The sequence below is a fragment of the Solea solea genome, chromosome 10, assembly GCF_958295425.1.
Source record: "Solea solea chromosome 10, fSolSol10.1, whole genome shotgun sequence".
In the NCBI taxonomy this organism is placed as follows: Eukaryota; Metazoa; Chordata; class Actinopteri; order Pleuronectiformes; family Soleidae; genus Solea; species Solea solea.
Window position 1 is genome coordinate 11,857,115 of NC_081143.1, and position 12,965 is coordinate 11,870,079.

Sequence of the window (12,965 nt, forward strand, 5' to 3'; positions counted from 1 at the left end):
CTCTGACCTCTGGCATCAACAAGGCATTTCCTCCCAGCTGCCCAATGGATTTTTTTTTCTTATTCTGACTCATTCTCTGTAAACACTGGAGATGATTGTGTGTGAAAATCCCTGTATTACTTGACCAGTTTAGGACTTCACTTCAACTGTCTGTTAATTGTATTTTGGTTGTTTTGTTTAATATTTGTTTAATTGTGCCTCGGCACGATTAGGTTGCATCTCCACTACAAAAAAGAACCCATTTAACGTGGGTGGAGTCATCACTGCACGGCTGAGTGAAACTGCGGTGACTTTGTTTTATACGCGACATACACACACACACCGGTGACTAGTGACTTTACACCAGACTCCTGTAGTTGTTGGAGATAAACCTACGTTTTTTGGGATTGTTAAGTAGTTGTATGTGATCTACAGTCAGTGGCCGGCAGTCTGACCAATCATCGCATATTACCTACTCGGCACGCTTTTGGAACCTCGCCTGAGCAGGTACTAAAAATAGTACCTGGTACCAGGTACTATGCTAGTGGAAACACTACTTAAACTGTGGCGTGGCAAGAGTAGAGCTGGTGGAAATATGCCAATAGTGTTTATATCTGGTTTGCTTGATGTCTTTTTTTCATGTTTGGCATAATAACAATTTCGCCCTGATTTGATTCCAGATTCTCTTTAGTAAAGGCTAAATTTAAAAGAAAGAAAAAGAAAGAGGGAACGAAACAAAGAAAGAAAAAAACATTCCTAGAGTCTGAAAAATCATTTTGATGTTTGGTTTGAAGTTGACCATGTCTACATTCCTACATTGAGATAAACCGGTGTACCTAATAAAGAAGCTTGAAACCTCTAATTATCCTCTAATTAACGTGTATTTCACTCTCAGACTTTTACATGTAGGGCTGGGCACATATATGGATATATCTACATTTAACATGAGAAAAGATATGGTTTTAGATTTTAGATATTGTAATATTGTTAAATACATTATATTTTGATTCCAAAATACATGGACAAAAATCCCTTATTTTAAGCCTAATTATTTGTAATAGCAGAATTTGACCATATTTGTAGGCAATGTCATTGTTTCTAACACAAGTAAATGTCCTTCATTTAACTTTAAAAAGCCAAACAATTAAACCAGGTCATGTATGAAATACATATCATAAACTGTAGATCATTTATTTTAGAGCGAGAGAAGCACAAACATCTTGTGTATTTGGATATTGGCTAAAAATATCCAGATATTATCTATAAGCCATATCGCCCAGCCTTAGAGAAATATTGATTTGATTAACATCATGATATCAAATGATGGGCAAAAACAAATCCACATGACCAACAAAATGACTTGTAGCCACGAGTAGCATCTTAGCTGCTTTCAGTCAATATCCCCTGCACATCATTTGGCCTCTGCACTCCTTCACTTGTGCTGCTCTGTATGTGGCCACTACACTATTATTACTTATTGATCATTGTTGTGTAATCCTGTCCATGAAGAGAATGATCAATCACAATTGGGTGACTCACACCACGCAGTGTTAATGCAGACTGGGAGAGTCAAGACAATAGATACAACAACACACGTTGCTCCTGACAGCTGCGGCGATAAACGTGTGAGTGAGTATGAAAGTGTGAGTGAATGAGTGTAAATAGTAAAACTGTAGTGTAAGCAAAGCAAAGAGATTATAAATAAACCATTTACATTTACCATTTGATTCACACAAATGAAACTCAAGAGTCAACAATATGCTGTCCCTCTCCCCAACATGAACAGAATTTGTGGGGTGAAATAAAGTAAATAAAAAAGGAAAAGATGAGTCTGATTAAAGTTAAACAAAAAGCAGCCAGCCACCAAATAGCATATGTCACGTTTTAAATAACATGGTCACCTGATGCTTGTGTGGCTGGTGACCGTGACAGAAAGCCCTGGCCACCACGCACCCATCACCATGGCGACGAGTCATCTGTCCATGCATCAACTCTGAAGGGACGGATTAGTCATGACGGTTGCCTAGCAACCATTTCGTAACCGTCATCGTCATGAGTGATGAGTCTGTAATGAGTTCCTGGAAACGTAACACCGGCCCGAATCAGACAGAGCTACAGTTACTGTCAGTGAACCAGGTTTCACACACACACACACACACACACACACAAAAACAACATTGTTTTATCTTCCACTCACTGCTATATAAACATGATGCAGCTCATGTGTGACCTCTGACCCTGGCCTGTGAGCACTGTCGTGTATGATATCCATGAATTTGCCGAGAGCAAAATCAAATGAAGAACTTGAAGCGACAGCAGTTTCCACGCGTGGCACTGAACTATAGTCAGTTGTTGCTGTTGAACGTTTATCACAATGTATTCCATCGTATATCACACGTACATCTATGTGATACACATTTGTTATTACTCAACAAGGTGACACCTGAACTTTGGTGATTGGATCACTGAGAACCAATGAGGTCTAAATAACACACATCATGTAAGTATTTAGAGCTGGGCAATATATCTGTATTTTATCAATGGTGACATGAAACTATCTTAAGGCTGTTGCATTGAGATACATGGAATTGACAAAATATTTAAGAAAGTCACTTAATAACACTTATTTGACCACATTTATAATCAATTGAATTGTTTCAAACACCTATAAACGTCCTTCATTTAACATTAAAAAGCCAAAGAAAGAAATAAACCAGGTATCATCTGAAGTGAAATGTTAGAATGTATTTTAAGTAATGAAAATATTTTCTTTCCAGCATTTAATAGGCGCCATTCCACCGTGTACTCGCATCTTGTTTTAAGCGTGTGATATTTAATTTCGGAGAGTATTAACAGTGTATTGTCACTCTCCTTTTGAGAAGCACACACTTTTCATGAGTCCAGAGAAACAACCTGTGTGCAGCTTTGTGTTCCTATATCATTCTTTTTAGGATATACTGTAGTTTAAGAATATGCCGATATTATTTGTAAGGCATATTCATATCATGATATACATCAATGTCAAATTCTATAGAAAATATGATATCCTGATAAGATTTTTTTCCCATATCACTAAGTCTTATTTTGAGTCACACTTATGATCTCCAATAGTTAGAAGATACAGTAAGTGAGGCCGTCACCAGGCTTCATGTAGCAACAAACAGAGGAAGTGGTTCAGTAATTCGACTGCCTTTGCTCCATAAGCAGTGATAGGCTGCTATGATTAAATGCTAAAGACTCATCACACACATGTTGCTAAAATTAGCTACATAATGCAGAAGTGGGTCAGCAATATCCACAAGTGAATTTCAGCTGGCGAGTTTGCTTCTTCAAACAATAAAACCTTTAAACAAACCCCTTTAAAATACACCACCCACCATATTTGTCCACACAGTATAATCTTAGCTTTTGTTCTTGTTTCCCCACAACCTGTTCATTGAATTTGCTTAAACCTAATATAGAGCAAATATTTGAATGCTTGTCCTTCATCCTCCTGTTTGCACAGTCGACCACTTAGCTGATGGTTCAGGAGTAACACTAGTCTACAGAGGGCACACACACACACACACACACACACAGCTCAGCTCTCACTCACCGTCAACTAAATGAAAGGGTGAGAGATTATCTTACTGCTCCACAGAGATGCTCAGTGAGGTATGACAGGTGGTAGCCACACACAGGTCTGTGTATTGTGATGTGTGTGTGTGTGTGAGATACTGTTTGTCCATAAGAAGATATCCTTGACCTTTAACCCGCTGTGTGCACTCGCAGGCTTATTAAGAGGCCGTTGTCTGAATGATGCTAACATGTGCTCATCAGGTACAGAGTACATGGATGCATGATTTGCAGTAATTAGTAATTAGATCAGCTGTGACGCTGCAGTGCACCTCATTGTATGGATTATTCATGACATAGATATACATTTATATCAGGAGCCAAGTCTGGGCAACAAAGGTCAACAAAGGTCAGGAAGAGTTAGGTAAGAGTTATTCAGCTTCTGCTTCTTTAATACATTTTACACAATTTACCTTTAAAGGAATAAAGGCACAGTTCAAAGTTCTTTGCTTCCGATATGTTTACCTATAACCTGCTCACAGTTTCTTTCAAAAGTGTCCCAGGTTAATAGACCAAAATGGAAATGATCATTAAATTTAGAAATGATCACCCGAAAGGCTTAATGAAGCATGAAACCAGTGGTATGAGCCCTCGTCGTATGATTGTCGATAGTGTAATCATGTGTTTACGTCCTTTGCCACTGTCTTACTTTGAAGGATCTGTCGGGAATATCTGATCTGTAGATGTAAATGCATGTATCACATTCATATCTGATTTATTTCCACATACAAATCAACATGGAGGGAAGAGATCAGAACTGGGGGACTTTGCAGTGTAAATGCAGCCATTATCAGCACTGACTACGCTCAGCACACGGGAGGAAAACTAAAAAACAACAAACAAAAATCCATTAGAGCCACTGAATAAAAGGCTCACCTAATAAAATCCATGCCTGCTTATGTTAATATCTTTGTAATTACAGTATAATGCGGACACTCTGTAAACTTCACAGCCAGCATTGTTTGTTACTGTTCTTATTGAAAGTTGTTGATTATTTTGACGTACATTCAAAGTATATTTCATTATGTTATTAATCTATTTTGATAATCAATGTTTTTTTTATATAATATATAGATTTCTGCTTCTGAAATGTGAATATGCTCCATTTAACAAATAAATCATATTTTTAAGGTTTGAAAAACAGCGGTCAACATTTTTAACATTTTATGGACGTGTTTAATCAGAAAAAGAATTGAGAGAAAATAATAGTTGCAGTTAAGTTGGTTGTTCAAAATGTATTAGAAGCTCTTTATGAATATATATATAAATAAAGTACAGTTGGTGCATGTATAGACGCAACAAAGCAGACTATAAATATTTGAATGTGTCACAATAAACAAAAGGCATCTGTTGTATCTGAGCTCAGACCCACAGATAGTGCTGATCTAGACCTTAAAATACTAGTGGTTGCTAAGGAACATGAATTCACACATTGGCTGTTTCTATGTACAGCAGCTGCGCCTCTTTAGAGCCTGGTAATGCATTCAGCCCAAGCTGCCCAGGACCATGTGCCTCGCTCTCAACAACTGCTCTCCTGCCGCTCTGCCTAAGACAAAGGCCTCTACCGGGCTCTTAGTTTTTGGCCGGATTGAACCAGACACGCTTACGGGCGTAAAACTGGAACGGTCATTATTAGATAGAAACAGACAGGAGGGGAAAAAAAAGGGAAGACAAAGAAGAAGAGAACACAGAGCATGCTGTTTTCTAAGACTGGCCGTATGCTCTTATCAGGTCTCCACAGGACATCTGCTGCGCCACAGTATTAGCTTTCATGTGTTTGTTTGTGTGTGAATATTGACTGTATACAGTATGTATGACGATTCTCTGTGTTATCTTTAAACCATTTGAAGAGTTAAACCAACCCCAGCAGACCTGAGTGGTATGATACTAACAGGCAATTCAAGAATAAACATGAGGTTCTGCTCATGTGTCATCACAACCTCAGCAAATCACACAGGGAGAAATCAAAGAACTAATGTTTCCTGTGACAGGAGCTCATCACAGTGATGCACGTTAGTAACGCCCACTCGTGACGCATGATACTGGCTTTAAAACGTATCATCAGATATCGGCAAACACAGGCTGAATAGGCTGCTGCCTCCTTGACTCCTCTGCAACTATTATTCTTATATGTTTATTTATTTTGCACAATGAAGGAAAATTCTATCTTCGTGTGCTGTGACATGAGTTTGCACAACATGATGCTCATCTCGCTACACAAGAAACTAAATGACATCTGCTGCTGTGCAGGGGAAAACGCGTGCATCGCTAATAAACCTCTCTTTAGTTTTTGTCATGAATAAAACAGTAGTTAAAAGTGATATAATAAAATCTGAAAAACAGCAGTTTTACCTTCATACGTAAAAAAGAAATGGCAGAAACAAAAGCAGGACATTTCAGGGAAATACACGTTCTGATCTTTCTTACGTTCCTCTTGCTGAAACCTGATAGGGAAGGTCATTCTTTCCATTGCAAATATTTCAATAATGATATCAAATCAGTATAAATGGGACGTCTGCTCTAAGACATTTCCTTGTAATTGCTCTCGAACTCTTATTGTTCCTCATTTATGAAACAAGCACACAACAGGATATTGTGATTGTGGTCATTTCCACTCAAAAAATGTTTTTCCAAGACTGATTTCAACTAAAACATTTTGGTGCAGCAATAAATCTGAGATAATATTCAACAATATTTCATCACTTAAACGTACAGTGTGTCTCATGAAGTTTCATTATGCAGCTGAATGTCCCTCAGGACTACACGGTGGGCGCAGTGGCTAGCATTGTTGCCTCACAGCACAGAGGTCACATGTTCAAATCCTTCCTCCTACAGTCCAAAACCAAATATGGACTGTAGGAGTGAATGTGAGAGTGAATGGTTGTTGGTCTTGTTGAACCTATATTTTGAACCTTTATTTTCTGTGCATGTGAACCATGGTATTTAAATCACGTGAACTGTGTCACATGAAGATTTCTGTGCCCAGATCTTCACTGGCTGCTATGACAGACGGATCAATGGGAGCCAGTGTTCTGTTTGCCCAAATTAGTGATTTGTTTTGTATAAATATTGGTCCTGAGACTGGCCATTATTCAGTGTTTTTTCCAGGTGAGAAGTCGGTGTGGAAAATGTGCATCAGCGAACAAGAGAGCAAAAGTAGGCTCAACAAAATAATATAAATAAACCCTTTCACCACAAAATCCTGGAATGTTTTAAACACAAATACCCAAACTACTGGAAATCATCTCCCCATGCGTGAATGATAATATATAACAAAGCGGCAGAGTATCAGCTCAGTTCGGCCGCAGAATACTAATTCAGTCATTTTAATCTGGCATTTCTAAGCTCTGGAAAATCTGTAAAAGCTTCCACAGTCCATTTATTTTCTAGCAGCTGCTGTAGCCCTAAGCCCCTCCCCTCTTCTTTAACCCAAACGCTATTCAGAAACGTACTGACCATGCATGTGGTGATCACGCCCTCCTGTGCTCATCCTCCTGAGTGTTGGCAGGCAGCCATAGAGCTGCCGGGTTTGGGGATGAGTCACATGACACAATTTTATGGGACATTAAGTCTTGTTGGGAACTTGTGACAGGATTGTTTGGGTGTTGGTATTTCATGCTCTGCTCTTTTTAAAAAAAAAAAAAAAAAAAAAAAAAATGTCTTATTCTTTGGACTATAAAGTTTGATTTCGTTTGTAAAGCCATTGATTCCATTGCAATCAGGACTGATGTCAATATGGATAGATACTCCAGTTTCTGATATTAGTATATAAGTATTATTGTCGAGTATGTCATTTTTTTTGGTTTTAAAAGGTTTTTGTGCTCAGTGCGTTGTGATGGAGAAGCAAAATGCTGATTGGAGAAACAGACCATAAGTTTTGTTCAATAAACGTTCATTTAAGTTCAAATCATTTGCTATTGTTGTCCTGATTTCTGACAAATATCATCAGCCATAGTCTGTACTCAACACTTGAAGAACAACAGAACAACAGAGCACAGTCTGAGCCTGGACAGAGATATGATTTTCATATTCTGAATGGGATTATTGCTGATTACTGCTCATAAAATCTGAGTTTACACATTGATAGCTGGTCCAATTTTTGTTCATTAAATCTGAAAAAACTCTAAACTGTGATTGATGGGAATGTGTGTGCTCCTGCTTCTTCTAATGACATATTTTGTGAGACTAATCTTTCTTTGTGTTTTTTCTTACTCTGCCTCAGACTCCCTGGGCGGCCCGTTCCCGTCCACGTCACACCGATGCCACCACAAACCCAAGAGGTGCCTGCCCATCCAGTGTGGCAGTGTCGGCAGGCCACTTCCCATCAGCCCACTTCTATTCCATCCAAACGCCAGGGGTTCCCAAATTGTCATGGACGTTGCCCAAAAATCAGTAAAGAGGCAGGCTAGTTTCTGCAACGCCATCACCTTCAGCAACAGGCCCGTAGCACTGTACGAGCAAGTCCGCCTCAAGGTATTTCACTCAATTAGCAACGTGATAAATATCAGCGCTTTCTTCCCACAGTCAGGTTTGAAAGTGTCCAAATACATGCAGGGGTTAGTTGGACACTGGACACCCTCAATTGACCATAGGTGTGAGGGTTTGAGTCAATTGTTTTTTATGTGAGCGCTGCGATGGACTGGTGACCTGTCCAGTGCGTACCCCACCTTTCACACTATGTCAGCTGGGATTGGCACCAGCAATCCCTGTGACCCTCACATGGAGGACAGACCAGTAGACAAGGAAGTTTCTTGCTTGGTCCACAATCTGTTCAGTTCTGTTCTGTTTTAATAGTTTCTTTGTTTTTGTGGCGCAAAGAAACCAGGAAATATTTACAATAAAGAAGCTGAACATTTTTTTATTAAAAAACGCTCAAACTGGTCAAAATATCAAAATAGTTGCAGATAAATTTAACAATCAATTAATAATCAATGAATCTTCTGGCTAACGGTCTCTAAAATGTTAATCATTTAGACCCCAGTATATTTTCTGTGTCAGAGGGAAAACATATAGAGTCACTTTAGGAGTAAAAGTTGAGTTGATTTACAGCCATTTAGTCAAATAATAATCTGCACTACCTTCTATGACATAATCCAATCATACCCACCTTCCTCTCCTCTCCACAGATTACTAAAAAGCAGTGTTGCTGGAGCGGGGCTCTGCGCCTGGGCTTCACCTCCAAAGACCCGTCGAGGATAAACCCAGACAACCTGCCTAAGTACGCCTGCCCCGATCTGGTTTCCCAGAGTGGCTTCTGGGCTAAGGCCCTGCCTGAGGAGTTTGCCAACGAGGGCAGCGTGATCGCCTTTTGGGTCGACAAGAAGGGAAGAGTCTTCTACCGCATAAATGAGTCCAGTCCCATGCTGTTTTTCAGCGGAGTGCGCACGGCCGACCCACTGTGGGCCCTGATCGATGTGTATGGTCTGACCCGTGGAGTGCAGCTGCTAGGTAAGAGTCAGACTGCAGAGCAGCATTTTAATTGGGGTACCGCCTTGAGATTGGGCCCCCAGAGGCCCCATGTGTACTGATAAGCCATTTGTTTAACAGTAATTTGATTGTGGAAAACAGTTAGTAACATGAGAGATGTACTGATATAGAGACAAAGTGTTCGCTAAGTTGTTGATCCACTGCTGCCGCCATCATAACTTAACATGCGTTATTTTGTGACTTTAGAGTTTAAAAGTCTCTGTCAGGTGTGACTCCAAGATGAAATTACATTAATTGAAGCCAAACTTGACCAAGTAACCTGGGTATAATCTGAACAAGTAACCTGGGTATAATCTGAACAAGTTATATTAGGGTATGACAAACCTTGGCTCAATTGTAATCATAAAAACTGAAGCCTGTAATTGTGAAGGTCTTGAAGGGAAAAAGGCTGTATCATAGTGAGATAAAGCACCAGACATATTCTTATATCATAGATTTAAGCATGGATAGATCTTATCGGGTGACGTTGAGGGACGTGCGATACTAGACTTTTTGCAGATAACCGTACTACTTCAGAATAGAATATTTGTCGTAGTCATTTCAAAGCATATGTAGGTATAAAAAACTAACTGTTGGATATAGAGGGGAACCAAACAGTAGATCAGTTAAAGAGACTTAAAAATCCTAAAAATGTGCGTTAATCTCCAACAATTACCAGGGAAATGTCTAACATCGCAATATTTAACAGAGGAGTCTGGTTCAGCATGTGGAGCTCATGGTAGTCTATTATCAAGGGATGCTAGGTAGCTTAGCATACACACACGCACACACACACACTCTGCTATTGTATAAATAGAGTTGGGGTCAAATTTTGTGTAGATAACTCATCTGATTGTAATCGTGCACTGTGTTGATTGACGCCGTTGTCGTCGTGTTTTCAGTGGTTGATTTATTTCAATTTAGAAACTTTACTTCAGCTTTGATTGAAGGAGTCGAGTGTTTGTCAGTTTCAGTTGACAACTATGGACATTTATGTTGAGGGATACAACCATTAATCAATAATTAACTGATTAAGCACTGATTTTTTTCCCCCTGGTTTCTTTGCCCCATTTAACAAAGAAATCATTAAAAATAAGTCATTTTGGTTTCTGGACAAAACAACATGATTATTTCGAGGTTTGGGAAACACTGATCAACATTTTTCAAAGTGTTCTGACGTTTTATGGAACAAACAGCTCATTTTCCTTATTAACCCCTTTTTTCACATTCGCTCACCTTCTCTTCAGGTTTGTCTCAGCAGTTTGTTTGTCACGCTTTAAATTCATCATTCACTTCATGGTTTAATATCTGATATAAAAAACTATGTAGCAGCATTTTACATGCTTCCTATTTTTTAATATAGTATTTTAATATTTAGTTATAACCTTTCAGGCTTTTAGCAGGATTACTCCAAAATGACTGAGTGGTGGAGGATAAACTCGTGAAAATACAGGGCTGATCCAGTTAAGGGGGTGGATCAGAATTTATTTTATTATTTTTTTTATTATTATTATTTTATTCACATTGTGAGATACTGCATTTTTTTTTTACTTTTTACATTTGTTCAATTTTTAAGAAATATAAATAATTTTAATTTAATTCTGAAAAAGTGCTAATATCTTTGGTAAAATTAAGTTTAAGTCATTTCTATCGTCTTCTTTAGGGCTGCAACTATAACCATTATTTTGGTCGACTAATTACTTGATTATTTTTTTCGATTAGTCACGATTGCAATGTACAATAATTTAGTACAATCAAGTGCAAATGTCTTATTCTATAACAAAATACTGATTCATCTTTCCTAATTCTCTCTGTTACAACCTTTGTGAGACTTGTTGTCAGTGTTGTGGATGAATGAGCTTCTTCATGACGTGTTTGAAAGGTCGCTTCAGTATTCACCAGTGCTTGTGGGGAATACGCTGCACTGAAACATGTTAATCAACATGACTTATTACACGGCTTCTTTTTAATACTCGATTCTAATTGTTCAATAGCGTCATTCATCATCTATGATTTCTGTATGACAGACCATGCAGACTGTTGCACAAAGAGCCTCGTATGACGCCCAGAAGTCCAGTCATTTTATCAACGTGTAACTGGTCAGGAATATCTCTAAAATTAACATAGACATGTGTGGGGATGGAAAACCTCAGGGTTATCCCAACACACAAGGATTCAAGGTTTTTGGGCGCTTTAAAAAAAAATAAATAAATAAGAAAAGTCAGCGGGGGTCTGTGAAGTCATTAAATATTCACACGGAAACAACATGAAATGTACAAACAGACATTATTTCCATTTCTTTCCTCTGGCTCGGTTCATTCTGTCTCTGTTTCTGTTATGATATCTGTAATGTGTACAACGTCTTCTCCTCTGTCACGTGTTTATGTGTTTGGAAAACGTGACCACAGTCTCTCCCTCTTGTTTATCGCTCATCTTCGGCGTGGTGTGTGAGGGACAGGGGGAGGGGCTTATGTGACTATTGCACATGTGCACATCGCGATGCTCAAGCGACACATGGCGCAGCCCTAATGATGTTGTGTTTTCCTGTTTGTGGTGGTGATTTCAGTAAAAAAAAAGCCACTTTGCTGTTTATTGTTTGTTCTTCTAAAGCTTTCAACGTGGCCCACTCGAGTAATTAGATTTATATCCCGTGCCACGCTCTCCCTGACGACGTGCTGTTCTTTCTCCTCAGCCTTCTCTGCTGCTTTTATTTCTCCTCTCGTGTTAATCTCATTTACAGCGTGCTGTATTCTTTCCATTTCATCAGTGACTGACATGATTCATTATGCCTATAATCCTGGTTTCATGAAGATTGAAATTCCCTGGTGGATTAAGACATCTTGCACAGTTTATGTGTGAGTGTGAGTGTGTGTGTGTGTGAGTGTAGCCTCTTCTTAATGTAAATGAGCAGCGAGCCTTCGGTGTTTTCATTCAGAGCTGCTGCACACACAGTTATGCCCACACCTTCAAAAGCAGCGCATGCTGCCTATTCATAAATACTGTTATCACTACTATGCTTCTCCTTCCAGGTGTTGCATTATGTTCATTGTACATCAGCCATCTCATTTAAAGCTGCAGCAGGCAGGGTTGCTGGAAAGGCTTTTGAGTTCTTTAAATACTCACATTTAGAGATCACACCTCTGTCCTGTTTTTTTTTTTGGTGTTTCCTGATGCTGGAATAACAGTCATATTCCCAAAGGAATCTGGGTGTAGAGTCGTTTTTGACCCTCTCTGTGATCTGCGTTGGCTTTTGGTAAATTTACTTACAATAATGCAACATTTTGTGTCTGTAAAATTTCAGTCGGTCATATCAAAAATGAAATGCTAGTATTTGATTAGTAACCCTAACCCAGACTGTGAAGTAACAGTAACAGTAGTGAGCATTCACTGGGGATGTCATGGTTATTGCAGTACCATGGTATCTCTCTGCGCAGAGGAAAACTCACTGTCGTTCTGGTGCACCATGACAAAAACAGCGGGTCCTTGATTGTCTTTTCTGCTTTTTCTTGGTTTTAATGGTGGCACCTGAAGGTCAGCTCATGAAGCTAAGTTAATTAAGTTAAGTTAAGTTTTTTTTTAGTGTTTCAGAGCAGGCAAGTCTTAATGAACAATGCGTTCTGTGACCATGCAACTGTGTCAAGTCAGGTGCATTTTTTCTTTATATAACCCAACATCACAAACACAATTTGCCTTGAAGGTCTTTACAATCCGAGGAAAGTCTCCACAAAAACCCTTGTCCAGGGGAAGATAGACGTGCAGTAGGTGTCACACATACACACATCAACATATTATAATCTATAATCTATAATAATATTAATAACAATTATCATCACTATTATCTTTATCATCCAGGGTGTGATGCTTGTCCCAACGCCATCTGGGCTTGGTTTCAGCTCCTCAGAAAA

The 12,965-nt window shown here is 38.9% G+C and overlaps 1 protein-coding gene across 2 annotated transcripts in view; it reads left to right on the forward strand.

The window, feature by feature from the left end:
* Nucleotides 1-12,965, forward strand: part of neurl1aa (neuralized E3 ubiquitin protein ligase 1Aa) — a 66,307-nt gene that overhangs the window by 28,729 nt on the left and 24,613 nt on the right. For both annotated transcript variants that reach the window (XM_058641295.1, XM_058641298.1), the window contains exons 2-3: nucleotides 7,817-8,067; nucleotides 8,721-9,042. In XM_058641295.1, the coding sequence (XP_058497278.1) occupies nucleotides 7,817-8,067; nucleotides 8,721-9,042 (573 nt within the window). The remainder of the gene's footprint in view (nucleotides 1-7,816; nucleotides 8,068-8,720; nucleotides 9,043-12,965) is intronic.